The sequence below is a fragment of the Lichenostomus cassidix genome, chromosome 25 (genome assembly GCF_008360975.1).
Source record: "Lichenostomus cassidix isolate B80296 chromosome 25, HeHo_3.0, whole genome shotgun sequence".
In the NCBI taxonomy this organism is placed as follows: domain Eukaryota; kingdom Metazoa; phylum Chordata; class Aves; order Passeriformes; family Meliphagidae; genus Lichenostomus; species Lichenostomus cassidix.
Window position 1 is genome coordinate 888232 of NC_139505.1, and position 27887 is coordinate 916118.

Here is a 27887-nt window from a genome sequence, read left to right on the forward strand (position 1 = left end):
CAGCGAACGCCTGCTCTGCCCCACGGCCATCGCCTCATCTCGTGCCTTCCCCCACGGACCCCCCATCCCTGGGGGCCAGGGACCCCCAGCCCCGGAGCGGGGCAACAGCTCCAATGGTGGCATCCGCCGCTGCTGGGTCCTCCTCCAGCGAGGACACACTGATCTGTCTTCTGGGAAGACGCCTTCCTCCGTGCCCTCGGTTTGGTTTTAACCCCTGGTAGTGACTGAGCAATACAGTATTTGCAAGATCGCTGCGCCCCAGGTGTGCGGCCACCCCTGCGGTCTCCCCGCCCGTGCCCCCTGTCCCTGCACCGGTGACAGGGCAGCTGCTCCGGGGGGGTCCCTGCCGCTCTGTCCCTCCACAGCCTTTATGGCCGAGGGCTTAATTGCAGCAGTTTGATATTTAGTCGTCAGCTCCTGTCACCAGAGAGCTTTAATTACAGATGAGCTGCCAGTAATTAACACCTGGTGGTGGGATGAGCACTGGGACAGGGGGTGAGGGGGCAGTGGCCCTGGGGGTCACTCACCTAAAGCCCCCAGCCAGGCAACCTGATCCCTCTTACCACCCTTGGGTGTAGTTGGGGTGCCCACAGAGCAGCCACTGTCTGTCCATCGGTCCATCTGCTATGCACCCCATGAGATACACCCCCAAAGTCTGGGGCTGTGGGGAGCTGCAGGGTTTCCCCCTTCCCCGGTGGACACCCAGGCTGCTGCGGGGACTGATCCCATGGCACAACTGGATCCCTGTCGGAATCACGGCTCCGGTGCAGCCACATGCCCCAGGCTTGCCAACTGGCAGGAGAGTTCCCTGAGGCTCTTTGTCACCCATCCCATGAGTGCACCCCCCCACTTGTCCTCTCGGGGTCTCAAGATGGGCCCAGCTCCCCCCGGGACTGCCCGTAGCGGTGGGCCCCAGCCCCTCGCCGCACAGGCGTTGCCGGCCGCCTGCCGCAGTGGTGCCGGGCACGTCAGACAGGTTTTATGGCTTCTGGGAGAAAGAAGCTGCTTGGCAAGAGGCTGAGCGAAAGCATCGACCGTGCCGCTCCCCTCCCCCCGCTCCGCTGCCTGCCCTTCCCCCACTGCACCCTGCACCCCATCCTGCACCCCACCCTCCACCCCATCCTTACCCCCAGCCCCACCGAAAGGAGTATCCCATGCCCATGGGGGACAGAGGGGCTGCCTAGTGCAGAGGGAGGCATGTCTGGTGGGATTCCCCCCCAGGAGGGGATGAGACCATCTGGGGAACATTGTAGCCAAGGGACCCCCATGTGGGATGCTGGGTGAGGGCATCCCCCAAAGTACCCACCTGAGGGGATGCTGGGGGACAATGATGCCAGGAGGACCAGCATGTGGGGATGTCAGGGGTGATGGTAACTTGTAGGACCCCCATGCAGGGATGATTGGGGGTTGTGCCCTGTGGGACCCCTAGGCAGGGATTCCAGGGGACAACAATGACCTGTGGCATCCCCATGCAGGGATGCTGAGGGGCTGTGCTCTTTAGGTCCCCCATGAAGGGATTCTGGGGTGCTGCGCCCTGTGGGAACCCCATGTGGGGATGCTGGCTGGGGGCATTTCCCAAAGAACCCCCATACAAGGATGCTGGGGGAAAACTGTGCCCTGCAGAACCCCCATACAGGGCTGCTGGTAGATTGTGCCTTGTGGGAACCCATGCAGGGATTGCAGGGGGGCTGCCCATTGCACCACCCCTTCCCCAGACCCCCAGGGATTCACAGGCGAGGCCAAGGGGTCCCTGCGGAGCCCTGAGGGTGTATGCTGGGTCCGGGCACAGCGGGGCCCTGTCCTTGAGCCGGCGTTGTTTGGTATGCGGGAGCTGCCACTGGCTTCAAATCCCATCGACTTCCAATGAGCAATGCCATCAATAACGGCTAATTGATGGCGCGGCCGCTCCAAATCAGATTCCCCGTCCCCTGAATCCAATTGATGGCTCCGCACCCCGCAGCCGCCGCGGCAGAAATTGAATCTATTCAAGGAATGGGCTCCATTAGCCCATCCCTTCTGTCTCGCCATCCCCCTGCCTCGGGGCCCCCTCACCCCCCCCAACGCCACCCACACCAGCCGGGATGCTGGGGTGCCATGGGGAGGAGCATGGGGTGAGGATGTTGGGTGGGTGGGAGTTAAACCTTCTGAAATCGGGAAGGAAAAATTTATCACCTGGAATAGCAAGTGATGGGAAATGGTAATAGGCAGCACTGAGATGGAGAGCAGGATAAAGAGCCGTGTCGTGCCAGGGGCCGGGAGCTGCAGTGGGCAATAGGGTGGGGGCACAGCATAGCCGTGCCCACCCCGTGCCCTGGCTCGCTGTTAGGACAGAGGCCGCGGAGGTACCACGGCACCGGGATGAGCCTGGGCGCAGTCCCTGAGCTCCATGGTGTTCCCAGCAGCTTCCACTCCTGGCACCACATCCCTCACCCGGCCACGCTGCTGAGGTCTCCCCACCCAACTCTGCCAGGACAGGGGCTTCAGCGAGCCCCAAACACCCCTCACAACCCCGGGGTGAGGATGAGGTCAGGCACTGCAGCTGTCCTGGAGCAGAACCAGGACACTCAAGGAACACGGGGCACAGTGCCTCACCCCGAGGGCTGAAAGGGAGCACAACCCCCCAGGGTGGTGGAGCCCATGCCTGCCTGCCTCCCGCGGGCGAAGGGCAACGGCGGCAGCACCCACCCGAGAGCTGTCGAGAGCATCCCGGAGATGGGAAATGGCTCCGTGTCACCATGGAAACGGGGCCACTGGCTCGACATGCCGAGGGGACACGTATGCTGAGGGGACATGCACGCTGAGCCCTGAGGAGCAGGGCACTGGGGGTGCCAGACACTGGGCATGATAGACTGGACAGCAGGCACTAGCCGCAGGCTCCCCAGGACCGTGGGGCCACACCACAGAGCCCATCGCCCACCTCGGACCAGCTCCCTCATTACCCGGTGGTCACGGGCACTCTGAGGGATGCCACCTCTTCGTGATGCCACCCGAGCGTGATGCCACCCCGGCGTGATGCCACCCTGGCATGATGCCACCCGTGGCCGGGCAGCTCCACACCACCACACCAATGCTCAGCACAGGGTGCGGGGGCCGCAGCGGCTGTTCCCCGAGCAGCCGCCTGATGATGCGCATCGTCAAGGTTATAATTTAGCAAAACACTCAGCGGGGGCTTGGAGGGAGCCGGCCCGCGCCGGTTAATTAACCGGAGCCGCACGCACTGAGCCCGCTCCTGCCATAGCAATGAGGGCGCGGGCACTGGGCTGGCGCTGGCGCGGCACAGGCGTGCAGGGACTGTCGCATCCTACCCGCATCCCGGGGGGCTGGGCGAGCAGCTGGCCAGTGCTGGCTGCCAGCTGGGAGCAGCGGGCACTGATGTTTGTGTCCACTCCAGGGCCCAGAGTGGCAGCCAGTGTGGCAGGAATGGTCATCGGGGTGTGAGACAGCCTGGCACTGGTGGGTGTGCACACACGGGGTGTAGGCACAGATGCTGCCTGTGCCATCACTGTTCTGGGCAAGGGTGGCTCTTTGTCCATGCCTGTGTCCATCTGTCCTGTCATGCCTGTGCCCTTGCACGTGCTGGAATGCACCCCCAGTCTGATGTAATCCTGCTGGACAATAATCCTGCTGTGCCAGAACAGGGATGGCAGGAGCTGCCCTTGCTGTCAGCAGTGCTTGGACCTGCTGCAGACTGAGGGCCTGTGGGGTCCCTGTGCTGGGACAACCTCTGGATCCCTGGGGAGGATGATTAGGACTTCAGTGGGTGGGTGCAAATGACATGGGTCCCCATCCCAGCACACTGTGTCAGTGTCCCCAGGGCAGCCAGAGAGTGAGGGCAGAGGCTGGGGTGGGTGCCCACCCAGGGCAGCACTTCCTAAGGGTGCCTGGGTGGAGCTGAGGGGCTCTGTGCCAAAGTGTCACAAGGGTCACACCACCTGCGCTGCCATCCGGCCTCTCTGGGCACAAGTCCACTGGGAGGATGCTGTGGGCATGTTGGAGATGAAGCCCTGTAGTGTCTCTGGCCCTGCTCCTCACATCCACCGATTTGCCCTCTGCTCCTTTGATCCTCGGGCTGCTCACGAGTTCCCTGGCAAACAGCTCATTAGCCATGGCAGAGCCCGGTGCTGCCTGACCAGTGTCTGGCTCCGCTGGGCACGGGGCGGTGTTCTCTGCTCTGCCATGGGCAGCTCCCTGGGTCCCTGCAGCCCCAGCCTGGTGACAGAGACATGACAGGCCAGCCCAAACAGCTGGCAGGAGGACTGGTTGGTGTGGCCGGCCCATGGCCAGAGGCAAGAGCAGCACAGGCAGATCGATGCACTGAATTATTGAGCACAGGAACACAAAGTGGCTGCCACAGCAACACCTTGCACGGGGGGCACAGGGCAATGCTCACACCCAGGCACGAGACCCCCACCTAGCCCAGATGGAGCAACTGGACACCCACCGCCAGGCTGCAGGAACGCTGCGCCCACCCAGGGTCCTCTGCCACCCCCTCAGGTGGCTGGATGAAAGCGGCACAGGGCACCCCACACCCCCCAGCACCTCTTGATGCTCTCCTGGCTGTCCCTGGTGGTACCACCAGCTCTGTCCCCTGTCCAGCACCCAGCTCCCAGCACTGTAGTGTCACCTGGCCAGCAGCACAGGCATGGGACAACTGCAGCCAGTGGAGGGATCCCCCCATCTTCGCTGTGCCCCTGGCCCCTCTAGTGAGCCATTTCCAAGCGATGCATTATTGAAGCCCCCCTGTGCCATCGCTCATGGCTGGCGTGATGGCAGGCACTGCATCAGCCCTGATGAATATTTCAGGCCCTGAAATCTCCTGCGCCTGCACACTTAGTCCTGGTCCCCCCTTTCCCCCCAGCTTATTGGCTCCTTTGCTTCCCTGCGCTTCTGCCCAGCACCAAGGGCACAGCACGGCAGGGACACTGTGTCACCTGGTCCCTTTCCCTGGGGACAGTCGCCCGCATCCACGACCCCTGCCTGGGATGGGATGGGGATGGGGGTGGGCTGCTCTCAAAGGGAAGGTGGGTGACGCCAGGACTGGTGGCTCATTGCCAGGGCAGAGTCAGAGCATCACCACAGCGCCAAGCTCAGCACCAGCTGAGGGTTCCTAGGATGGCTCCTGTGTTTCCCAGGACACCTGTGCCCATCCCCAGCCCTCATTTGGGCCTGAGAGACAATAGGTTCCCTGGCACCATCACCCGCAGGGTCAGGGCAGGAGAACGGGGACAACCTGGGACAGAGCACATTGATCTGTCCCTGGCACCCCCCAGCTCAATGCCACCTCTGCCAGTGCTCCCCGATGCTGATTGCGGTGTGATCTATGTATGGTGGGAGCAGGATATTGATGCTTCTTGTCACCCCTTCATCAGATTAATGTCACCTAGACACAACCAGACAATTCACAGGGGACACCAAGGTGGCATGGCCAGGATGAGCAGAGGATTTTCCAAGGCCAGTGTGGAGCCAAGTGCTGGAGCTGGTGGCCACAGATCCATCTCGGTGTCCTTGTCCCTTCCTCAGGGAGCTGTGGCAGCAGTGGGGCCAGGTGCCAGCCCCCGCCGTGCCCGCCCTGCCCAAGCCTCCCACCTGGCACGGCCCTCACACCCTCCAGCACATCTGTGCCGTGGCCATGTCGGAGCAGCAGGGGCTTGGAGCGAGGCCGGGGCTGCCACCGGCGGATGATATTGGAGTGATCTTGAGGCCAGGAGGGAGGTTTGCCATGCGGGAGGCGAGGAGAGGAGCCGGCTGAGTCACCCGGTGCCGGCTGCTGACTCAGGCGCTTCCTGCCAGGTAACCTCCGCCGCTGGCGTGTGGGCTGCTGGGACACGGGATGTGGCACAGGGGACAGACAGCACCGTGGCACTGCCTGGCACACCAGTCCAGCACCCAGGGTGGGCTAAAGTGGGAGTGTGTATGGCTGTGCCACCCGGCGTGGTGACCTGTTTATCTACCCGGGATGACCCGCACGCCAGGACATCGGGACCGTGGCTGCTGGCCGTGGGAGCCATGAGGAGCTGGTGGCTCGCACCTCCCACCCGGCACCTCTGTGTGCCCACACACCCAGGGCGGGTGAGATTTGGCACAGCAGAGCCTGCTGGAGCCAGGGTTCCGGCGAGCAGGCGCCTGGCGCCCAGGGCAGGAACCCTGCAGCTTCCTCCCGCCGGGCAGCAGGAGCAGCCCCAGCGCCGGGGTGGGCGGGCAGTGGGGCTGGGAACCACGTACGGCTTCATCCAGCGGCTCCACGAGGAAGCTGATTTCCTCTGACGGCCCTGCCGCTGCCGCCTGGCACCGCTGCTCCCTCACTGGTGGCCGGTGCTGCGGTGGCAACTAACCCTCCCCTGCAAGCCCACAGCATCCAGCTCCACATCAATTAGCTCAGGCCACTGAGGTGCTTATTAACGAATCGCCCCCATATCCTTTTGTGCAGTAGGGCTCACCTCTGGTCCCCCTGGTAAGAGGCTTCTCTGCCTGGACCTGTGGCTCACCAGGGAGTTGGCCTGGCGGCTGGTGGCACTGCCACCCATCTTCATCTCCCCTGTGTCCACGCTGCCAGCACTCCAAGCCCAGCCCCAGGATTTCCCCCAGGATTCCTCCAGAGCTGGGGCTTTCCCCCTCTCCCTGGGAAATGGGAAGGCGCAGACCCTGTGCCCTCCCCGAGGCGATGCTCGCCGGTGCTCGTCATGGCACTGGTGCAGCGCAACCATCCGTGAGGCTTCATTCAAATTTACCGACTGACATGGGATATAAGAGGGAAGGGGCAGCGAGGAGTGGGGCTGGGAGCCGATGGGCACACGGTGTGTGCTGAGTGTGCCCCAGGCGTGCCAGCCTGTCAGGACAGCCCCGTGCCCAAGGACCAGCATGGGGCTGTGAGGGGCTGCCCCAAAGGCTGCCAGGAGGAGCTGGCAGGAGCCAGGACAGTTCATCTCCACATGGCCATGCCAGCAGTGCCAGCTACCTGCTCTCCTACCCGGGCCATCCGCCCTGCATGCCTTTGGCGTGTTCTTGCCGTGTCTGGCTGGACACGTGCCGGCACCTGGCTCCCGCGGGCGGGTCGGGAGCCCTGAGCTCAGCGCGTTGGGGCCTGGTAGGTGTGGCTGGTGAATATTTCATGGCCGCGTTCACCGAGCCCTTTCTTGGTTACACTCCTGCCTCCTCTCCGCGCTCTCGCCATGTTTATTTATTTAATGAATTATTTATCGGCTCCCCCTCTCGCTCGGCTGGGCGCTGCCCCCCTACTCCCCCAGCCCAGCTCCCAGCCCTGCGCGATGATTTATTGAATGCCGGCTCTGCTCTGCGGTTGCGACATTGTGTCACAGGAAGCCGCGGTTAAATATTAACCAAGGCGGGCAAAGCGGGTCCCCTGCCCCGCCGGGCACGCGCTCCAGCCCCCTGGTGCTCGTGGATGGCAGGTGGGAGGCTTTCCCCACTGCTTTGACGCCAAAAGCTGCTGGTCCTCAGTGTGACAGGCACAGGGTGGAGGAGACACAGGGGCCTGGAAAGAGCGGGGAAGCAGGGGTGCTCCATGTCCCAGCTCTCCTGGACAGCTCGAGGCCTCATGTCCTCCTAAGAGCAATGCCACCTGGGTGTGTCCCCCAGCCATCCCACCTCAGACTCCATATCCCATCTTGGCAAAACCCAGCCAAGCCCCCTCTGTGTGCCAGGTTCCAGGAGTAAATCCTGGTGGGTGCTGACATCTGCACGTGAGTGCACACCGTGGAGCTCCGGGACTGTGTTCTGCCACCCGGGTACCTTCATCCCCCACCAGAGCACTCGGTGCATCCCTCCGTGTCCCCGCACATGGGGGTGCCATGGTGGGGGGGACCCCCGTGGTGAGCACGGCGTTGTGCGGGTGCTGACGGCGGTGCGTGCGTTGCCATGAGAGGGGGGTTTCCATGTGGAGGTGGGTGTTGCCATGGGTTTGCCGAGCCAAGGCGTTTCCATGGTGGCAGCGCGGTGCTGCGGGTCCTCCCAGAGGTGTGCAGTACCCCGGGATGCCACCGCTGCCGCTGCCACCTCACCCCAGCGCTCGAGTGCCCTGGCCCCTGCAGCCCCCCCAGCACTCCCCCGCTCCCACCCCCAGGCAGCGAGAGCCCTTTTCCACGTGTTGTGTTTTCTTCACTTCACTTCTTCGGATGAATAATTAATAGAGGCTTTTTTGGTCCTCCGGGCCCTTCCACTGGCCCCCTCCCCCTTCCCGGCAGGGCTCTGGCAGGGCTTGGGCTCCCAGTGCCACCAGTATGGATGGGGGCTGGGGGTGGGGCACAGCCCTGACATGGGCATCATGGCATTGGGCGTCCCACAATGCTGAGTGGGAGCAGAGACCCTGCCCACCATCTTTGTCCCCCTCCATGGGCTGGGGCAGCATCCACGTGGCCAAAGGGAGCCTGAGAAGAGACGGTATGGCTCTACTCCCGCACTGAATTCCTCCCAAAGTTTTGGGGAGCCAGAAGAACCCCACGATTCAGCACCGGGACACCTACACTGTGGCGCCTGCCCGGGCCTGGGAGCCACAAGGCTCAGTGGGGACTTGGGGATATGACATCCAGCACCGCACCACCCTGGCCACGCTCACCATGCTAGCGAGATAGCTCCTGGCAGGAGCAGCCCAGGCCGGCTCAGCAAGCCCAGCCACGGTTTCGGGAACCTCCTGGTTTCATTCACAATCTCCTCAGGCTGCCAAAGCTCCAGGTGATGCACGACGCCAGCACTGCCAGAGCAGAGGCCGCCAGGCCAGTGCTGGTGACGCGCACGCACTCGGCGCGGCCCCGTGTGGGAGCTGGGGGTGAGCTGCGTGTGCCCGGTGAGCTGCGTGTGCCCGTGCCGGTGCGAGCGTGCTCGTGTGTGAACACGTGTGCTGGGGTGCTGATCACCTGGCATTTGGCTCTGCCGGGTGGTGCTGCACGGCAGTTGCTAGGGGATCTCGCAAGGGACGGGTGGTGGAAGCTGGCACCCAGCTCAATCCCCACATGGACGGCGGGAAGCAGCACCCAGGGGAGCACCCACAGCCCCCGTGGCTCCCTCCAGGGACCTCCACCCCACGAACCCTCTGGATGTGGGAAGAATAAGGGCCTGGCCCTGTGGGTGGGCACTTGGCCAAATGCTGGCTCCTTGAGGGAGGTCAGGGCAGGCAGCAGAACCCGGCGCTTGCATCTGTGTTCCTTGATACCTGGGCAGTCCTGGCACAGGGGCACACACCCTCCCACTCTCTCCTGTGCCTCCAGGGCGGCCAAATGCCTCTGCGAATATGTATGACCTCCATGGCAATGGCGGCAGTGGCAGCAGCAGCCTGAGGACCCTCTGGGGCGCTAAGCCCCCACCCACAGCTCCCTCAGCAACACAGACCTGCAGGGGCCCAGCCAGGAAGACCCCAATATTAGTGGGACCTGGCTCTGATGCCCCCACCAGTGGCTGTCCTGGTGAGATCCCAGTGGCACCTGATCCCGGCAGGACAGGCAGGGGTGCCCCCACCCCAGGGGTCCCAGTGAGACCCTAGCGTCAGTGGAACCTGACAGAGATATCCCCACCCACGGGGGTCCCAGTGAGACCTCAGTGTCTGCAGGACACGGCACAGGTGCCCCCACTCATGGGTGTCCTGGTGATATCCCAGTGGCACCTGATCCTCCTGGGACCCGTCCGTGGTGTCTCCACCCGCGGGGACCCGCAGCCCGAGCCTGGTGCCGGTGCCGAATCGGTGCCGTGGCGGGCGGGCCCGGGGCGGCGGCGGCGGGAGCGCGCGCGGGGGCGCGGCGGCGGCGGGCGCGCGCGGGGCGGAGCTGGGCGCCGGGGCCGCGGGGCGCGGGCGGCTCGGTCTCCCTTCTCCCTCCATTCCCCGGGATCGCGGCGGGCTCGGGCGGCGGCAGGATGGCGGCTGGGCTCCTGCCCCTGCTCCCGCTGCTGCTGCTGCTACCGGGCCGGGGGCCGCCGGGGGCTCTGGGCAACCGGCACGCCGTGCACTGGAACAGCTCCAACCCGCAGTGAGTGCGGGCGGGGGCGCCGGGACCCGCACCGGGAGGCGGGTGGGGGGGTGTCCCCGGGGCCACGCGGGGCGGGGGGCGTCGCCGGGAAGGACGCGGCGGGGACACGGCGGGGATCGCGCTGAAGGATGCGCGGGGGGCGGCGGGTGATACCGGGACTGCGGGACCCCCGGTGCCAGTCTCCGCGCGGCGCCTTCGTGCGGGCGGGGCTGCCGGGCCCCGGGCACCGGTGCCCCCGGTGCCACTCGCCCTGCCCGTGAAGGCTGGGATCGCTGCGGCGAGAAGGGGCAGCCGCCCGGCCGGTTCGTGTCCCCGTGGCCGCGCTGCCGGGCGGGGCTCGGCGGCTCCCGGTGAGGGCGCGAGTGGGTCGTGGGCACCGGGGGCAGAGCGCCCCCGCCAGCTCTGACCCACCGGGGACAGCGGGAAGAGTCCGGCTCGCTCAGGCATCCACCTCCCGGAGCGCCGGGGCGGGCAGGGGTCCCGCTCCCCACGACAGTCGCGCCCCCCTCATGTCTGGGTGCGGGAGCAGCACCGGCGGCGCGGCGGAGGAGGGGGGGCCCGACAGGTGCCTGCCGCCCCCCAGCGCCTCGGACCGGCAGCAGTGACACCCCCAGGGCGGCAGAGGTGGCTCCCAGGGCTGCGGGGGCGGTGGGGGGTGCGAGAAGAGGGTGGGAACGGCCGCCGGGAGCATAGCAGTCGGGGGTCGGTAGCCGTGGACACACAGCCCCTCCCTCACACCCTGCTCCGAGGCTGCCCCTGCCCTGCACCCACACCTGAGAGTGGATGTGCCATGGGAACGGTCTGGGCTGGACCTTCCCGGGAATGGGGGGCTGCGTGCCTGTAGTATGTCCGTGGACCCCTCCACGGGGATCTGCGCCCACTGCCATCGCCCACCTCTCCGTCCCTCGCCGGTGCGAGCGCCCAGGGGTGTGGCGGGGACGTGCATCCAGCCAAAGCATCCCCTGGTGCCCGTCGGTGCAGGGGCTCCCCTGGGCTCCCCCCACCCTACACCCCTTTGTGCAGGGTGGGAGCAGCCCCGGCAGCCCCCTCCCCTGCCATTGAGATTGTGTCGCCAGGCGGAAGCTTGGGCCCCATAAATCGTGCGTGTGTGCGACGTGCCGAGGCGTAGCACAATGGCGAGGTGCTGTGCTCGCCCTGCCACACTCAGCATCCCCCCGCACCCCCCTGCTCTGGCCGGACCCCCTCACCCCCAGCCTCGTCCCCACACCGTGACATTGCCACGACGTCGGCAGGTGGGGCCACCCCCGCCCTTGTCCACCACAACAGAGGGTCCCCACCCCATCACGACCGTGACCCGCCACTGCCCTGGCACCTCTCGAGGGACAGGGTGGAGGGGGTGCCGGTGGTCCCCGGGCCATGCCAAGCCGGGGGTGTCGCAGCCAGACGCCCGCACCCCCTGCGCAGGCGTGTCTGGTGCGGCCACGAGCGTCCGGCTCAGGGCATGGGCGGCGCGGTGGGGGCGGCTGCGGCAGAGCCGTGTCCCAGGGACTCCGGAGCTGATATTTATTGTTAGGCAGTGCGGCAGCTCGGACGCAATTATAGCCGCACGGCAAAGTGTCTGGATTAGATAAATTATGGGGGGAATTAGGCTCCCTGGGCCGCAGCCTGCAAATCCCAGCAACCCTGCCGCAAGTGGAGCCATAAACAAGCCCAGCGCGGCCCTGCGGGGCTCTCCAGGGAGGAGGGGGTTGCTGGCTGTGGCCACTCCTCAGGGGCTGCACCAGGCACCTCACAAATTCATTGTGTCTCTCGCCATGTGACCCTGGGTGCCCTGTTGCTGCCCTCAGTGGGACGACAGGACAAGGGGCAACCTAGGGAGCAACCCACAGAGCCCACCATGGTCCTGATGGTGCCTTGGGAAGTAGGGGACTGGTGGCAGCTCAGCCACCCGGCCATGGATGGGATGGCTGGAGGTGACAGAGGGCCAGGAAGGGTCACCAAGCAGGCAGAGCACCCCTCATGCCATAGGTTCAGGATGTGTTAGCAAAGCCCAGGGGAGGTGTGAAGGTGGGATCCTCGGATCCTGCTCCTGCTCGGCCTGGTTGTTGGTCCAGCTGTGCATTCCATCAGCCTGTCCCGTCGCTTGCACTGGTGGCAGCCAGTGAGCACTGGGGGTGTGGGATGACCCTTGACTGGTCCCCACCCTCCACTTCCCAGCCCTGCCAGGAATGGGCCTGGTGGTGTGAGACAAAGGTGTAGGACAGTCACGTCCACCCAGCACTGGGTCTTGGGTGGCCTGTAACCCTGGGGTGACCCATAGAGCTAGGCCAGGTGTTCCCTAGGTGTCCCTAGCTGAGCTGGGCCCTGCCTTGCTGGTGCTAGTAGATGCTTCCTCCCTGCTGGATATTCCAGATGCTGAGATGGGGGCAGTGATTTGTCCCTGTTCACGGACACAGACATGGCCAGCACCCTCGACACTGCTGCACCCCAAGGAGCACCCCAGATCAGGCTGAGGTGTGCCACTTACCCCAGTGTGGGGATTGAGGGTGCTCATACTGAGGGCATTGGGTGCCATGGAGGGGGCAGAGTGGGATGTGCTGCAAGATGGGGGTATACAGGGTGCAGGTGCCTGGCTGTGGTGCGGGGACAGAACCCGCCTGAGTGCAGACCTCCAGCTCATGCAGCCCCCCCAGTGCCAGCTCCACTGCCACGCTCACCTCTTCAATGTGGCTTTTATCTGGCTGAGACTGTCGCAGGCAGTGAGGGCTGGAGTGGGCTCTGGAGAGGGTTGGAGTGGGCTCTAGAGAGGGCTGGAGCAGCCACTGGAAAGCCCCAGCATGGAGCAGACTCACTGGGGAGCATCTCAACCAGGAGAGGAACCACATCCCTGCAGAGCAGGCCTGGGGGGGCCCAGGCTTGTCTGCAGCAGCAGCCAGACCCCAACACTGGGGCTGTGCCTGGCTGGATCCCCCGATCCCATCTGCTGGCATCTGCAGGGCTGAGGATGGGGTCACCCACAGCAGGAGGGACCAGCGGGTCCAGGAGCATCCAGTGGGAGGTGCTGTGGGATGCGGGGTAGTTGTGCCCAAGCAGAAGCAGTTCCGTGCCCAGTTGTGGGGCTGGACGTAGGGACAGTGACGACAACACCACCTCCGGCGGCCCCAGGCTGGCTGGGGGGCTCAGACACCCCCCACCCGCTGGCTCTGCCCTCCAGGCTGGTCCCCAGGGCACCCAGAGACCCCAGCCACCCACCCATGGACGGGTGCTCACCGCGGCGCTGGCAGGAGCGGGTGCCCATGGGCAGAGTGTGCCGTGCCCCGTGAGTCACGGTGCTGGGCGGCACCGAGCCCCGGCAGCGCGGCCGGCGTTCCCGTGGGAGAAGCGGCCGCGGTGTCGGGGTGCAACAGGGCCGGGGCCACCTGCTCCTGCCCGGGCTGGTAATTGAGTCACCGGTTGCAGATTGATGGTTTAATTAAAACCCAATTAGAAACCTCATTGATCTTGTTAGCAACACGGGAAGGTGCCGGCTTTAGCCGGGATTACAGGGATTGCATGGCCGTCGATAGTGACGGGGCTGTCGGGGGCACCTGTAGGGTGCTGCTGGAGTCCCGGGGTGTTTGGGGAGGGCTGTGCCTCTCACCCCGGTGCTGCCCGGTGGCACTGCGGTCCCTCCACTTGGGGAGCAGCCCCCGCCTTCCCCTCCCAGAGCCCCAGTTCCCCACGCAGGGAGGTGGCCCCGGGGACACCGTGTGCCGGCGATGCCGTTAGCGCCCGCGCCTTGCGGCTGCGCCAGGCGAGGCCGGGGGGGCTGTGCTGTGGCTCGGTGCCACCCGCGTGCGTGGGCTGCGTCGCAGGCGCTGTCTGCCGAGCCAGCGCGCGTGTGCGTGGCCGTCTGGGCGCCGTGACTGTGCAGCGCTGGCTGCGTGGGGAGGGCTGGCACGGGGGGGCCGCGCTGAGCCCCCCATCTTCCCCGCGACGGAGTGGTGGGCGCAGGCGGAGGGTCGGTCTGTCTGTCCCTCCGTGCGTCGGGGTGGACCAGCCACAGTGGTCGATGCGCCTTTGCCTCTCGCTGTGGTGCGGGGTGATGGGAAGGGAACTCGTAAATCAATGGCACTTTTTTGTTCCCTGGGTGATCGATGGGCCCCGGATGCGCCAAAAGGACGAAGCTGCTGAAGCCAAACAAAGAGCCCGGCTGTGCTGGGGGGTGTCCAGTGCCGGGGGACACCGTGCCGTCACCACGTCGAGGACATCCCGCATTGCCCTTCTCCTCGCCACTGGCACCACCAATGTGGGGTGCTGAGCCCAACTCTGGCCCTGCCACCCTCCAGGCCTCTCCAGCATCACGGGAATGAGGCTCCGCAGTGTGGGGGTCCAGACAGGGGTCTGGTCCCCGCCGTGCCACTGCTGCCGGGGCGTGCTGCAGTGCACCAGGCGCTCCCCAGCAGTGCGGGAGCCAGTGTGCGGCACGCAGCCCGGATTTATGGCAGCAGATGGGAGCGGAGTGGAGCGGCCGCCCAGCTCACCGGTGGTTGCGGCATGCCAGGTAGCCAGGGTCCCACCAGGGTCACTCCGGTGCAGGTCCGGTGGGCGCTGAGCCCGAGGCCAGTGCTGCCAGGGGACATCCATCTGCCCAGCATGACAGGCTGCTGGAAGGTACCACTGCCTCGTCAAGCCCTGCTCTACAAACGCAGTCGTGCAGAAGTGATGCTGCCCGTTCTCCTCCCGCACTTAACCCTTTGGGCACTGCCAGAGCCCACCATCCCCACTGGCCATGCCATGGCTGCTGGAGCCTGGGATATCGAGGGTCCATCCCGACCCAGGTTGCTGTTGCTTCCCAGTAGTTGTGGAGTTGGCAGGGACCAGGCAGTCCATGCCTGCTCTGGGGTGGGTGCTGGTGAGAAAGGAGGCAGAGTCCCTTGCTCAGTGCCTGTTCTTCACCTTCCACCCCAAAACAAGGCCTATGGGCTCCCGGGATGGTGCTGTCAGCATATCTTGGGCCACTTGGGCCATGGCACTGGTGGGGCTGCCGGGTTTGTGAGGTGCTGCCCTGCAGTGACTGTGCAGGAGCCAAGCATGGCAGAGACACAGTGTTGTGGCCAAAGCTGCTACCGGGGTCCCCTGAACGAGCCTCGGGCTGTGGTGTCCCTGTGGCTCTCCCCTGTGGGGCCATTCCCCAGCCTCTCCCAGTTTATGATGATGCCTGTGGGTTCCCGGCATGTCGTGGCAGGTGGCAATGTCCGTGGGATTCACTACCATGGGGCCCTTGCCACTCCACCTGGGGCTTCTGTCCCCTGCCGTGGGTGCTGGTGTCCCCCAGCCCTGGGGAGACTTTGGCGCCTCGTTAGTGAGGCTGTTTATCAGCAGCCACACTTCTTAATGAGCCGTGCCTTAACGAGCCCCAGCGTGGGGTTCCAGGGGACTGTGCCTCGGCGCTTGGTGCCACAAGGGAATGGGGGGGGGGGTGTTACCTCTCCCCAGCACCCCAGGACAGGGCGTCAAATCCGAAGCTTCCTCTGGTCCCCCTGTCGCATGGCACAGCCCGGTCGCGGGGAGCCCCAGCTGCCAGTTCCCGCCCCAGTGTGGGGCAGCTGGTATTGGGGTACGCCGGCGTCCCAGCCCTGCGTCCCGCGTGGATTTAATTGCGATTTTCTCCTTGGGGCCATTTCTTTAATAACAAGCCTTTTTCTCCCCCCCGCCCCCCTTCCCACCACATCAAAGGGGGAAGATGAAAGGTCCCGGCGCCCGCTCAGCAAGGGTGGCTGCCTCAGCACCTTCCCGGCGGAGCAGTTGCCGGCGGGTGCCGGGATGGGCTGCGGAATAGCGGCTGCGCAGCGAGGGAGGGGCCGCGTGGGGCTGCGCTCCCTGTCCCACGGGTGATGAGTTCTGCCGTCAGCCCCCCTGTTGCCCCCCGGTGCCGGAAGCGGTGCTTCTGGGGCCCCCCTTTACCGCCCGACATCGCGTTCCGCTATGGTTGTGTCTCCGACACTCGGCTCCGGGTGCCGCGGGCGCTGGCAGCGTGCCGGGGCTCCCCAAACAGCGCCGGGGGCGATGGTGCAGGGTGGGGCGTCTGCACGCGCAGCCCTGCCCGCTGCCTGCCCAGCCCTGCCGGGGAGACCCGGGAAGCCTCTCTTTTCCAGGAGGGGTGACAGGATCCCCCAAGGCCAAGGGGACCCGGAGTGATGCGCTGGGGGCTCACGAACTGGGGTTTGCGCCGAGAGTGGGAAAAGGGCCGTGATCCAGGGCGTTGCGCCGTGAGCTGGAGATCCACAGGGGAGCTCGGCCACGTGCGCCGGGATGCTGCCGTCTATGTCCTGCGGAATACGGGCGAGGGTGCCCCCGAGGCAGCGCTGAAGAGGGCGGCCGAGCGTGGTCCGGTCAGGGTCCGGTGCTGCCGTGGCGACTCGGTGCCGAGCCAGCGCCGGGTGGTAATTAATTGGCAGGAGCAGCGGGTCAGCGCGGCGGCGAGGATTACCGCGGCCGGGATTTCCGTCGGGCGCGGATTAGGAGCCAGCGGAGCCTCTCCTGAGTGGATCTGAGGGGATTGCTGCTCCTAATCAATGTAAATGAGGCTCCCCCAGGGCCACCCTTTACGGCATTAACGAACTAACGGGATTAGCCAGAGCAGGGTGAGAAATCCTGGCTCCGAGCTGCGGCGCGTGCCAGGGCCATGGTGGGCGGCAGCGGTGGGTCGGCTCCAGGTTGCTGGAAATAGAGAATGCCGGGGAATGCCAGGGAATGCCGGGGTCCCCCGCACACCCAGGGACTGTGTCCTGTGGAGACCCTGGTGTCTGTGGATGCCCTTCTGGGTTTGTCTGTCCGTCCTGCTGTGTCCGACTCCTCCCTGAGGCTGTTGGCAAGCTGCCGGCAGACCCCGCAGCGCCGTGTAGTGTGCCCGTGCTCTTGCCCATCCCACCTGGGCACACCTGCTTGACACCTGTCCCCAGCAGCGCCTCTCCGCCACCCCGGTCCACCCGTGCCCTCCAGGATGGTGATTCTACTCCACGGGTCCGTGGGGCTGAGGGTCCCGTGACCCTCAGCTCTGCCCGGGAGCTCCAGGCAGAGGTTGAACAGGGGGTACCCACTCTGCAACCTGCTCCTCATCCAGCTTCGGGGTACCCTTGGAGTAGGGAACAGTGTTTGGGGAGGTGCAGGGCTTGCCGCTGACCTCCCGTCGCTGCTTTCCCTTGCAGCCTGCGGCGGGAGGGCTACACGGTGCAGGTGAATGTCAACGATTACCTGGACATCTACTGCCCGCACTACAACGCCTCGGTGCCCGAGCACCGGCTGGAGCAGTACGTGCTGTACATGGTGAACGCGGAGGGGTACCGCACCTGCAACACCAGCCAGGGCTTCAAGCGCTGGGAGTGCAACCGGCCCCACGCGCCCCACAGCCCCATCAAGTTCTCGGAGAAGTTCCAGCGCTACAGCGCCTTCTCACTGGGCTACGAGTTCCGCGCGGGGCAGGAGTACTACTACATCTGTACGTGGGGCGCAGGGGTGGGACCCCCACATCACCCCCAAGCTCCAGCTGGTTCCCCTCATGTCCCACACCAGCTGGTCCCACCCACCCTGTTGGGCCCCTCTGCATCCCTAGTGAGGATCCTTGGCTGGTCCCCCTGCACCCCTCACAAGTGGTCAGCTGTTCCCTCCCGAGAGTGGGAATCTGGAACTCTGGGAGGGGTTGAGGGGGCGGGGGCTTGTGTACTTCATGCAGGGGGAGAGAGAGATGGGGACACGGGGAAAGATGGGGGGCAGGATGGGGGTGTGGGGGGGTGCTGGTGGAGGACAGGGGTGCTGGGGCGTTGATGATGTAGGATGCAGGATCAGGGTTCAGGGGCTGCTGCTGCAGGATTGCGGTGTTGGTGCCAGATACTGGTGCCTGGTTGGGATGCTGGGGCTCCTGGTTCAGGACTGGGGTGCTAGTACAGGGCATTGGTGCAGGATTTGGGTGCAGGTGCAGAATTTGGGGTGCTGTTTCATTCCCCCAGCCTGGAGCACACCCCTGGGCAGGAGCAGACCCTCCTGTGCCCAGACCCACCAAGCCTCGGGGTGTGTGGGGTTGGGGTCACTGCCGTGGAGGTCCTCCCAGCACGCTCTTGCCTTGCAGCCACCCCGACACACAACCACCGCCGGGCCTGCCTGAAGATGAAGGTGTTCGTCTGCTGCGCCTCCAGTAAGTACCCCCGTGCCCACCCCAGGGGCTGCGGGCGAGCGGGGGCTGCGTGGCCGGCCGGCGGGCCCCCCATCCTTCCTGGGCGGGGCTGCGGTGCAAGGACATGCAGGGAGTGTGACCCCCGTCCCCTCTCTCCCTCCACAGCGTCGCACTCCGGGGAGAAGCTGGCGCCCACCCTGCCCCAGTTCACCCTGCGGCCCGAGGTGAAGATCGAGGACCTGGGTGAGTCAGGCACAGCCCCCAGCCCCGCAGCGCCGTGTCCCCGCCGCCGCCCCTAGGGCAGCCCCAGCTACGGGGTGGGGGGTCGGGCCCGGCCCGCCGCCTCCCTCACCGTTTCACTCTTTCCCACAGAAAACTTCAACCCGGAGATGCCGAAGCTGGAGAAGAGCATCAGCGGCACCAGCCCCAAGCGGGAACACTTGCCCCTGGCGGTGGCCGCCGCGCTCTTCCTCATGACGCTGTTGGCCTCGTAGCTCCCGGCGCCCGCGGGGGCCCGGCCAGCGCCGCTCTGCCGAGTGCGGCCCCCCCGACCTGCTGCCCCTCGTGAGAGCCAGCGGGGAACCACCGCGGGACCACCACCCCCTGCCCGGAGAGCCGCCTGCAGAGCTGCCCCGCGGGGCAGGGATCATGGCACGCACCGGTCCGGCTGGACTCGCCTCCCATCTCGCCAGCGGATGCGGCCAAGTCCGCAGGGATGCGGCTGGGTGCACTGCACCTCCCGCCGACACCGTCCTGGGGCGCGGGGTTCTGCCCGCAGCCCCCCCGGTGCCCCGTGGCTGCCCCGTGGCTGGGGAGCAGCGCTAGGCGGGGGAGCCCGGTGAAAGCAGGGACCCCCCGGGGCCGGGCAGTCTGTACATACCCATATAGATCTATACATACTGTACAGAGAGCGACTACAGAGATATATCTATACTGTACCATAGGCAGCGGCGCCGGCCCCGGGCTGGCTTGTACATAGTCGAACGTGTTGGATTTTCCTCGTCTTCCGTGAAGACCCGACCTATGCAAACGCACAGACACTTTTTGGGGAAAAACAAAACAAAACAAACAAAAAAAACCATTCTCGACCTTTTTTTCAAGTGCTTTGGCTGGTGATTTTCATATTCTGCTCTTAGTCTATTAAAAAAAATAATAAAAGGAGAAAAAAACGGACCCCTGTCGCGGTGGCGTGCAGCGCTTCCTGCCCTCGGAGGGGCTCTTGGCCCCCGGGGGGCTTCTGCCGGGACAGGGGTTCAGGACAGGGCTGACCTCCATCATGCCACCCGCCTTGTCAGGCACAACAGCTCCAGCCACGGGCTCGGTGCCAGTGGCAGGGGGATGCAGGGTGCTCCCCACCGCTGGCTCTGCTTCCCATCGACCCCCCAGCGCTGACACGGAGCATCTGGCAGGGACCCGGTGCTTCCCACTGGAATGCAGCATGGACAACAGGAGCGCCTGCAGGTAAGGGCAGCGCGGGGGGCCCTTGGCACGCAGCCCTGGGGGTGCTGGAGTGGCGTTTGGGAGCAGCAGGGTCAGGAGAGCATTCCTTGCCATCCTCACCAGCTGCACAGAGTGAGCAGACATGGGGTGCTGGCAGCCCCATGGGAACTCTGGCATCACCCCCCCGGCGCGTCTAGCTCTGCCGGGCATGCTGACTCCTGCCTGTTTTGGGGGGATCTGGCACACGCTGGCGGCTCCTGCGGGAGGGGGACGCCCTCATCTCTCCCCCCAGTGCCTCCAGCCAAGGGGATGGGGGAGGGGGCTGGGTTGCACCTGGAGATGGGGTCAGATCCAAGGGGGGTGTTGCTGAGGCACCCAGACCTCCACAGCCCCCACAGGCAGAGGGGAGTAGCCGTGGGCTCCTTACCCTGCACCCACAGGGGTTGGGGGTCCCAGTGCCCCCAGGGAGGGGACAGCCACTGTCCCCAAAGGGCAGCATGGGATGAGGAGCTGCGGCCCCGCTCCCGGTGTGGATTGCAGGGGAAGAGGGTCTGCGCAGCCGTGGCGGCAGGGCAGCCGCTCTCCCCCACTCAGCAGGCGCTGCTGGGCGGTGGCTGGGTGTCCCGCCGGCCCAGGCTTGTCCGGGTGCGGGAAGAGCCGACGAACCCGTCAGACGGGTCCCGGGAGCGCTCCCAGCAGGCGCCGGGTTCCCCACGTTCCCCCCGCGCTCCGACAGGCCTGGCCCGACATGGGGCTGAGGTCCCTGCCATGGACCCCCTCCCGGGACCTTGGGGTGCCGCTGGCAGATGTCTGCTGACCCAGGACAGGGTGGGCATGGTGTTGCTGGGGCAGCAGCACCGCCACTGCCAAGGGCCGTATCCGGCCAGGTTCTGATTGCCAGGGACTGGCCACAGCCCCTGTCCCAGTGTGGTGCCATGCTGGTGGCACGTGGCACAGTGAGCCTGGCACAGCTCAGCTGGCCAGTGCCCTGGGGGGCTGCAAGAGCTGGAGTCATCGCCCTGGCACGGAGAGCTCTGCCTGGAGGATCCCTCCTGCCACTTGCCTCGACCCTGGCACTGCTCCTTGTGCATGCATGGCACCACTGATGGCTCAGTGAAACCAGCCACCTGGCTTGGCTCTGCTTCGTGCCCTAGGGCTGGGCACATCGGGACAGCCTAGACCCTCCAGGAGTCTTCTGGGGTACTGGCAGAGGAGATTCCCAAGCCGAGCCAAGATAAGTGGGGGGCCTTTGTTGGAACCCCAGTGCTGAGGTTTGGGTGCCCCTTGGGTACTTCAGTGTTCCACAGCCTTGGCAGCAGATCCAGGCAGGGGATGTGTGCCAGGATCAGCCATGTGGCACGACGCCCTGCCTTACCTCAGGGCAGCTCCCTTGCCCAGTCAGGGCTCTCTGGCCAAAGGCGTGAGGTCCTGGCATGGCTGGACAGCCCTCAGGCTGCAGCTCTGCCCCCACCAGGCTGGCATCAGGCCATGCCTACCTGCCGGGCTGCACGCAGCTGGCACCGCACGTCACCACGGCCTTCGCTCCCGGCCACAAACTGGACGGCTCCTCTTCCTTCCCCAGCCTCACACCGGTGACGTCAGCCCAGGCAAGGGCTGGGGCACTTCTGGGTGTCCCCAGCAGAGAAACCATAAACACCTTGTCACGAGTTCGGTGGCCTCTGGCCGGCCCCACCTGCCCCACACAGAGCACCAGTAATGTTTACAGCGTGAAATGGCTTCACCTTTGTCCTGCCATCATGGGCACTGATCCCAGCCCATTGTTACCTGCTTCCAGGTGCCGTGGCCATGACCATGTGCACCATGTGCACATCACCGCTGGCACCCCCGGTGCCACTGTGGGTTGGGCACCCACTCTGCCCAGAGTGTTGCCCACCCTGTGCCGCACCATTGTGTCCCAAGGGAGGTAATAGGCCACATCTAGCCCCAGCTTGTCCCTCAGACTGTGCCAAGCAGGGAACATGGGCTTGTCTTTCCACTCTTGGTCCCTCCACAAGTGCTGTGGGCCAGACATGGTGGTGACACTGGGTCCCAGTTATGTTCATGTGGCCTCACTCCCAGCCCCTTTCCTGTGTCCTGGGGGCCCTGTTCCAGGGCTGGGGACCATGGCAGAAGGGACAGGGGAGTCCCTTGGCCAACAGGGTTGGATACCACATCCCAGTGCCACAGAATGGATCCAGTGTGATGCCCCAGGAGGCTCATTATGCTCCCAGCAGGGCCAGCACAAGGCTCGAGCACCAGGGGCTGCCCAGTTCCCCCGTCACTGCTCCCTGCCTCAGTTTCCGCAGGTACAGTCCATTCCTGACGTGGTGGGGGCAGTAGCAGGGCGATGCCAGGACCATGGGATCAGCTCCCATCACCATCTGGCTGCACCCATCCCCGTGGCCTGCACGTGCCGCGCTCTGGCTCTCGGATCCCAGGGGTGTTCCCAGGAGGTGCTCCCCTGTACAAGCCACGGCAGCACCGGCATCTCAGGAACAGAGGCCTCACACCATCATTATGGATGATGTCAGGCCTGGCCACAACCAGGGAGGATGAGAGAGAAGCAGCCGGTCCCCCTCCCCTGGAGCGAGGGTGTGGGGAGAGAGGCTGGGATGCGCAGGATGCAGCTGGGATGTGGGTGGGATGTGGGGCACACAGCCCCACAGTCTGGGCCCGTGGGAGCCCTCAGCTGTGGGAGCCACAGCCGCTCTCAGGTTGCGGTGCCGGCGCCTGCCGGAGCCCCTGCCGCGTGCCAGGGGAGCGCTCCGCGCCCGCTGCGGCACAGGGCATGCAACATTACCCACAATCAATGGATCATTATGGAATAAACAAGAGGAAAGTTGTTTTGCAAATGCGGCTGAGTTATCGCTTCACAACACACGGCGAAGCGTCGCGCGCCGGCCGGGACACGGATGGATCCATGTCAGAGCAAATGGGAGCCGACAGCGAGGCACCGCGCTCCCGCCAGGCGGTGGCAACGTGCCCACTGTGCCCACCCTGGCTCTGCACCTAGAGCCCTCCATCCAGCACATACAGCCCTCCATCCTGCACCTACAGCTCTCCCTCCTGCACCCATAGCCTCCATCCAGCATATACGGCCCCCTGTCCTGCACCCATAGCCCCCCAATCCAGCACCCACAGCCCCCCATCCTGCACCTACAGCCCCCTGTCCTGCACCTACGGCCCCCAATCCAGCTCCCACAGGGACCCATCCTGTGCCTACAACCTCTCACTCTGCACCCACAGTTTCCATCCTACATACTCAGCCAGACCTCCCAGTAAGGAGGGTCCACTCTTCCCCAGGCCGCCAAGGTCACTCTGTAGGGATCAGCCCAGGCTGCAACCCAGGGGAAGGTGACCCCAGGTGGGACCATGGGTGGTGGGTACTGCTGGGCAGGATCTGCTCCCCCTGCCCCACTGGTGTGTGTGTGTGGGGTCCCTACCTGGTGTGGATTACTTGGGGGAGGGTGTGCCCCTGCTCTGTATCTGTCCCACGTGGGGGGATGGTATGTGTGTATCGAGGAGGGGTGGACCTGGAGGGCGGGTGAGGGTGTGGTGTTGTGTGTGTGTGTGGTGCTGGTCATTGTGAGGGGAGTGTGCCCCCCTGCCCGGTGCCGTTCCTGGTGAGGGGGCGGGGTATGTGTCCCCCTGCCTTGTCCCGGTATGGGGAGGTCTGTTTGTGTCCCGGCTAGTGCCGGTCCCGGTACGGAGGGTTTGTGTCCCCCCCTTCCTGGTGCCGGTCCCGGTTTTGGGAGGTGTGTCCCCGCCAGTGCTGGTCTCGGTGAGGGGATGGTGAAGGGGTGGTTTGTGTCCCCTGATCGATACCGGTGGGGGGTGTGTCGTGTGTGTGTCCCCCCCGCCCCGTCCCGTGTGTTGTTGTGTGAGCGCGGGGCGGTGGCGGGGGCGGGGCGGCGGCGGGGCCGTACTTAAGGCGGGGGCGGGCGTGGGGCCGCCCGTGGAGCGCAGCACCCGCGGAGCGATGGGGCAGCCGGGGGTGCCCCTGGCCCTGCTGGGGCTGGGGCTGTGCTGGGCGGCGGCGGCCGAGAGGCACACGGTGTTCTGGAACAGCTCCAACCCCCGGTGAGTGACCCCCGCCTGGCACCGGCACCCCCCCGCAAACACTCACCGGGACCGGCACCGGCCGCCCCGAGGGCGCGGGCGGCGCCGCTCCGCTCCCCGGCGGCCTTTGTGCGGGGCGGGCGGCGGGACGAGGTGGCGGGGCCGGTGCGGAGCTCGGTGCGGGGGCGGCGGGGCCGTGCGGGGGGCAGAGGGCCGGTCCAGGTGCGCCCGGGGGGGCCTTTCCGTTCCCAGGGTTGCGCGAAGGGGCCGCTTCCTTCCCGCGGGGGGGGGGCGCGGCGCCAGCCCCGGCGCCGGCCCCGGGGACCGTGTTGACAAACACCGGGCAGGATGTGCGGGGGGAGCAGACCTGGATCGAGGCCCCTCCGCTCACGGGCCGCCGGCCCGGGCTGGGACTGCGGGGTGACCCCATCGCAAGCAACAACCCCACAAGCTCTAGAGGTGCCCCCCCCACTCCCCCGGAGCCGTGACTCCCCCTGGTTGTAGGGGTGCTCCCTCGGGACGTGACCTCTATAGGATTGTCCCCCTTGGATTTTGGGGACACCCTCTCACTCTCCAGACCCCCAGACTGTGGGGATGCCCCACACATAGGCAGCCGTGGGGGAACCCGTGGTGTTTCCCCTCCTTCCCTGGGTGAAGTCCTTCCCTCCCCAAGTTGTGGGGGTTCTCCCCCCTCCATAGGCCGTGTCTCCCACGATTGTAGGACTACCCCAGGTCGTAGGGCTGGATCCCCCTCCTCTGTGTCCCCTCGCAGGGTTTGGGGAGCAGGAGGTACCCCCATGGGTTGCTGTGGCCTCCCGAGGCCACCACAGTCGCGAGGTGGGGACCCTGCAGAGGCCTCCAGCGTGCCCCCCCCGGGTGGGGTGTGGGGCGCAGCTGGAGCCGGGCTGGCTGCCCCACGGCGAGAGCCGCGACGCCTCCTGCTCCGGCAGCGCTGGGCCGGGCAGGGTGCGGGCAGGGTGCGCGTCCCAGCGGGTCCCCTCCCTGCTCCCCGGCTCTTGTGGAGCGCTGGGAAGTGGGGTGCGCTCACCACTCACTGCCGGGGGGCCAAGCCTGAGGGAGAGTGCAGGGGGGTTGTCCTTTAAAGCCATTCCAGGTGCTGCAAGACTCAGCACACAGGAGGGAGGACCCAAGGGACCCCACACCGAGCTCTGCCGTGGGCAGGGGCTGGCTCCCCTGGGTGTGGGGGATTTTGGGGGTGCAGGTAAGGCCCCTATCCCGGACCTGACCCCCGCCCACCCTCCTGCCACAGGTTTCTGTGGAGTGACTACACGGTGGAGGTTCGTCTCAACGACTACCTGGATATCATCTGCCCCCACTACGAGGAGGGCAGCGTTGACCCCCGGGCCATGGAGCGCTACACCCTGTACCTGGTGGAGCTCGAGGAGTACCAGGCCTGCAAGCCCAGCTCCAAGGAGCAGATCCGCTGGGAATGCGACAAGCCCAGCGCCCTGCACGGCCCCGAGAAGTTCTCAGAGAAGTTCCAGCGCTTCACTCCCTTCACGCTGGGCAAGGAGTTCAGGGAGGGGCACAGCTACTACTACATCTGTGAGTGCTGGGGGGCTGCGGGGGGGGCTCTAGAGGGCTGCGGGGAATCCCTGTCGGGCTCTCCCCACCCTTACTTAACCGGCCTCTCCCATCACAGCCAAGCCTATCCACCACCACGGTGAAGCCTGCCTGAAGCTGAAGGTGACGGTGACAGGCAAAGGCAGTGAGTATCATCACCCCCTCAGGGCCCCCCCCGCGTCCCCCGCTTCCCGCTCGCGGCGCCGGTGCCCAGTGTGGCCTTGGCTGCGCTGAGTCACGGCCCGGCCGTGGCCCCTGGCCAGCCCGGGGTGTGGGCACGCCGGCTTGGCCGGGAAGGTGTTGGTGGTAAGGGGGGGAGGGGGGACGAAAGCCCACAGTGAAACAGGATTTTGGGAAGTTTAGGGTGCTGGCTTTCCCTGGCATGACCCACTGTTTGCTCTGCAGCTCCGGCACCACCTGCCCCGGCCTCGACACAGAAAGGGAGGATTCAGGCAGGTGTGTTGGGGGCTGTGGGTTGGGGCTGAGCCAACTTCTCTTCTGGGGGGACAGGGTGTTGTGGCAGGGCCCAGGCTGACCCCAACTACATTTCTAGGGAGACCAGGGCAGGTGGGGGGGCACTGGGCTGAGTCTAGCTGCCCTCCTGGGAACTCCAGGGCTGGACTTGGTGGGGGGTGGTGGAGGCACTGGTCTGAGCACAGCCATGCTCATAGGGAAACAGGGGTTTGCCAGGGGCACTGGGCTAAGCCCAGCTGCCCCTCCTGGGGGGCTCTGGGGCTGGTTGAGGTACCAGGGTTGGTACCCTGTGCAGGGGTGATATGCTGCAGGCTTGGGGCACGACTCCTCTTCTGGGGGTGCTGATGGCTTCTCTCTCTCCCCCACAGATGACGCAGCTGCACATGTGCTGAGGAGTGTGGGGCAGAACTCGGCCATGCGCAGCAGCAGCCGCCCCTTCACTTTCATCAGCCTCCTCCTGCCCCTCCTGGTGCCACAGGGGCTCTGAGCCGCCCAGGGTGCCCGGACCTGCCGAGGCTGCAGCCACTGGGGACCCCCATGGTCCCCACACATCTGCCCCGGGCGCCCTGCCCTGCCCTGCACACATCTGTGTGAGGAAAGGATTTGTCAGTATTATGGGGCTGGACGGCCCAAAGCCATCGGAGCAGCTGGAGCCCTCAGGCTTCCCTGGCCCTTCCAGGACGGTCCTGGCAGCCAGAGGCCAAGCAGGAGCCTGGACCTGAGGGGCTGAAGTGCCCCGGACTGGAGAGGGGCAGGGGGCTGGCACCCCTGCCCCGCAGCTGAGCTCGCCCACCACCCTCGGGGCTTTCCCTATGGTGGGCTCGGACTGGAATGTGTCCTGCGGGCGGGGACGTGAGGCTGGCCGGGTGACACCGGTGCGGGGGGCTGCTGCCCCCCAGGTGTCACTAGCTCGGGGAACACAGACAGGCTGGAGATGCCCTGCAGCCAGGGGAGTGGGACTGTGAGAGACATCCCCCTTCCCACCGTGCTGCACCCCTACCCCATCCTTCATTCCCTGGCCCTTCCCCATCCCTCCCCTCTGCTGGGTGCCAGAGGGGCCCCCAGCACCCCCTTTGTACAGCTTTCTAACACGGGACTTTTTATACCATTGTCGGGAATAAATAACCAAAATCATGCTGAGCTCCTGAGATGTCCCCCACCCCCCTGGGCCAGTCTCTCCTGGCCCCTGTGGGGGGTTGGGCTGGTTAATTAATTAATTGGCTGGTGTTTGCTCGGGGCTGTAAAGTGGCGAAGTGCCACAGTGGCTGGCACTGTCCTCGGCTTTATCTGGTGACACAAAGGCCTCCCCTGAGGGCGGGTTCCCCTCCCCCTGCACCGGAGTGAGCTTCCAGGTGTGGGGTAGCAACTCCTGGGACAGACCCCACTGGAATGTGACAGACCCCAGGGGATAAGACAGATCCCACCGGTGGTGAGGAGGGGGGCTGAGCCAGAGCCCCCGGGGCTGGGCAGGGGACACAGCCTGGCTGCACCCCAGGGATCCCCACAGGGGAGTGGTGGGTCCCTGGGGACATGTGGCTGTGGGAATGGAGGGAATCTCAGGGATATAGGGATGGGGGATCACAAAGGGGTGACCCCAGGGGTATGGGACCCCCGAGGTATGAGACACTGGGGTGCAGGGAGCTGAGATCACAGGGATTTGAGGCATCTGGAACTGGGGACTGCAGGGAGTGAGGGTCCTGGAAAGGTGAGATCTTGGGGAGCTAAGGTCACAGGGATGCATGACACCCGAATGTGGACGACCTAGACATGCAGAGGCATGGAGAGGCAGGATCTTGGGGGCACAGGGATGAGTGGCTCTCAGGATGTGTAGAGCACCCCGGGCCGGTGGAGTCATAGGCCCTTGAAGCCCGTGGAAATGTGGATCCCCAGGGATGCAGGATCCCAGGGAATTGTTGTCACGGGCATGTGTGACTCCTGGGGGTTGGGGGGACGCTGGGGACACAGGGATGTGTGACTCCTGAAGAGTGTGTGTGCGATGGGGGAGGAACCGTGGGGAGCTGGGATCTCGGAGGTGTGTGACCTCCAGGGTGTGAAATCTGGGCCCTGGGCGTGACCCTGGGGACGCCAGGACGTGAAGCCCCTGGAACTGGGGACCCCCAGAGCTGGAGGTCGGCACTCAAGACACGAGACACAGGGGTGCCCCCCAGCTGCCCCCACTGCAGCCCCAAACCGGCCCCGGTGACCGCCCGGCTGCCCGCGGGGCGATGGCGCTGGTGCGGGCG

The 27887-nt window shown here is 65.7% G+C and overlaps 2 protein-coding genes across 3 annotated transcripts; both read left to right on the forward strand.

Moving 5' to 3' along the window:
* Window positions 1–9768: 9768 nt before the first annotated feature.
* Window positions 9769–19260, forward strand: EFNA3 (ephrin A3). Of its 2 annotated transcripts, XM_085082244.1 has the most exons (5): window positions 9769–9974; window positions 17126–17415; window positions 18043–18108; window positions 18253–18330; window positions 18460–19260. In XM_085082244.1, the coding sequence occupies exons 1-5, from the start codon at window positions 9862–9864 to the stop codon at window positions 18579–18581; spliced, it is 669 nt and encodes a 222-aa protein (XP_084938370.1). In that variant the 5' UTR covers window positions 9769–9861; the 3' UTR covers window positions 18582–19260. The 2 variants fall into 2 exon arrangements, with proteins under 2 accessions (XP_084938370.1, XP_084938371.1); XM_085082245.1 differs by lacking the exon at window positions 18253–18330.
* Window positions 19261–23449: 4189 nt separating this feature from the next.
* On the forward strand, window positions 23450–26778 carry EFNA1 (ephrin A1). Its single transcript, XM_085082419.1, has 5 exons — window positions 23450–23607; window positions 24857–25152; window positions 25250–25315; window positions 25576–25626; window positions 26013–26778. Exons 1-5 carry the CDS (start codon window positions 23507–23509, stop codon window positions 26129–26131), a joined length of 633 nt encoding a protein of 210 aa, XP_084938545.1. The 5' UTR covers window positions 23450–23506; the 3' UTR covers window positions 26132–26778.
* The last annotated feature ends 1109 nt before the right edge of the window (window positions 26779–27887 follow it).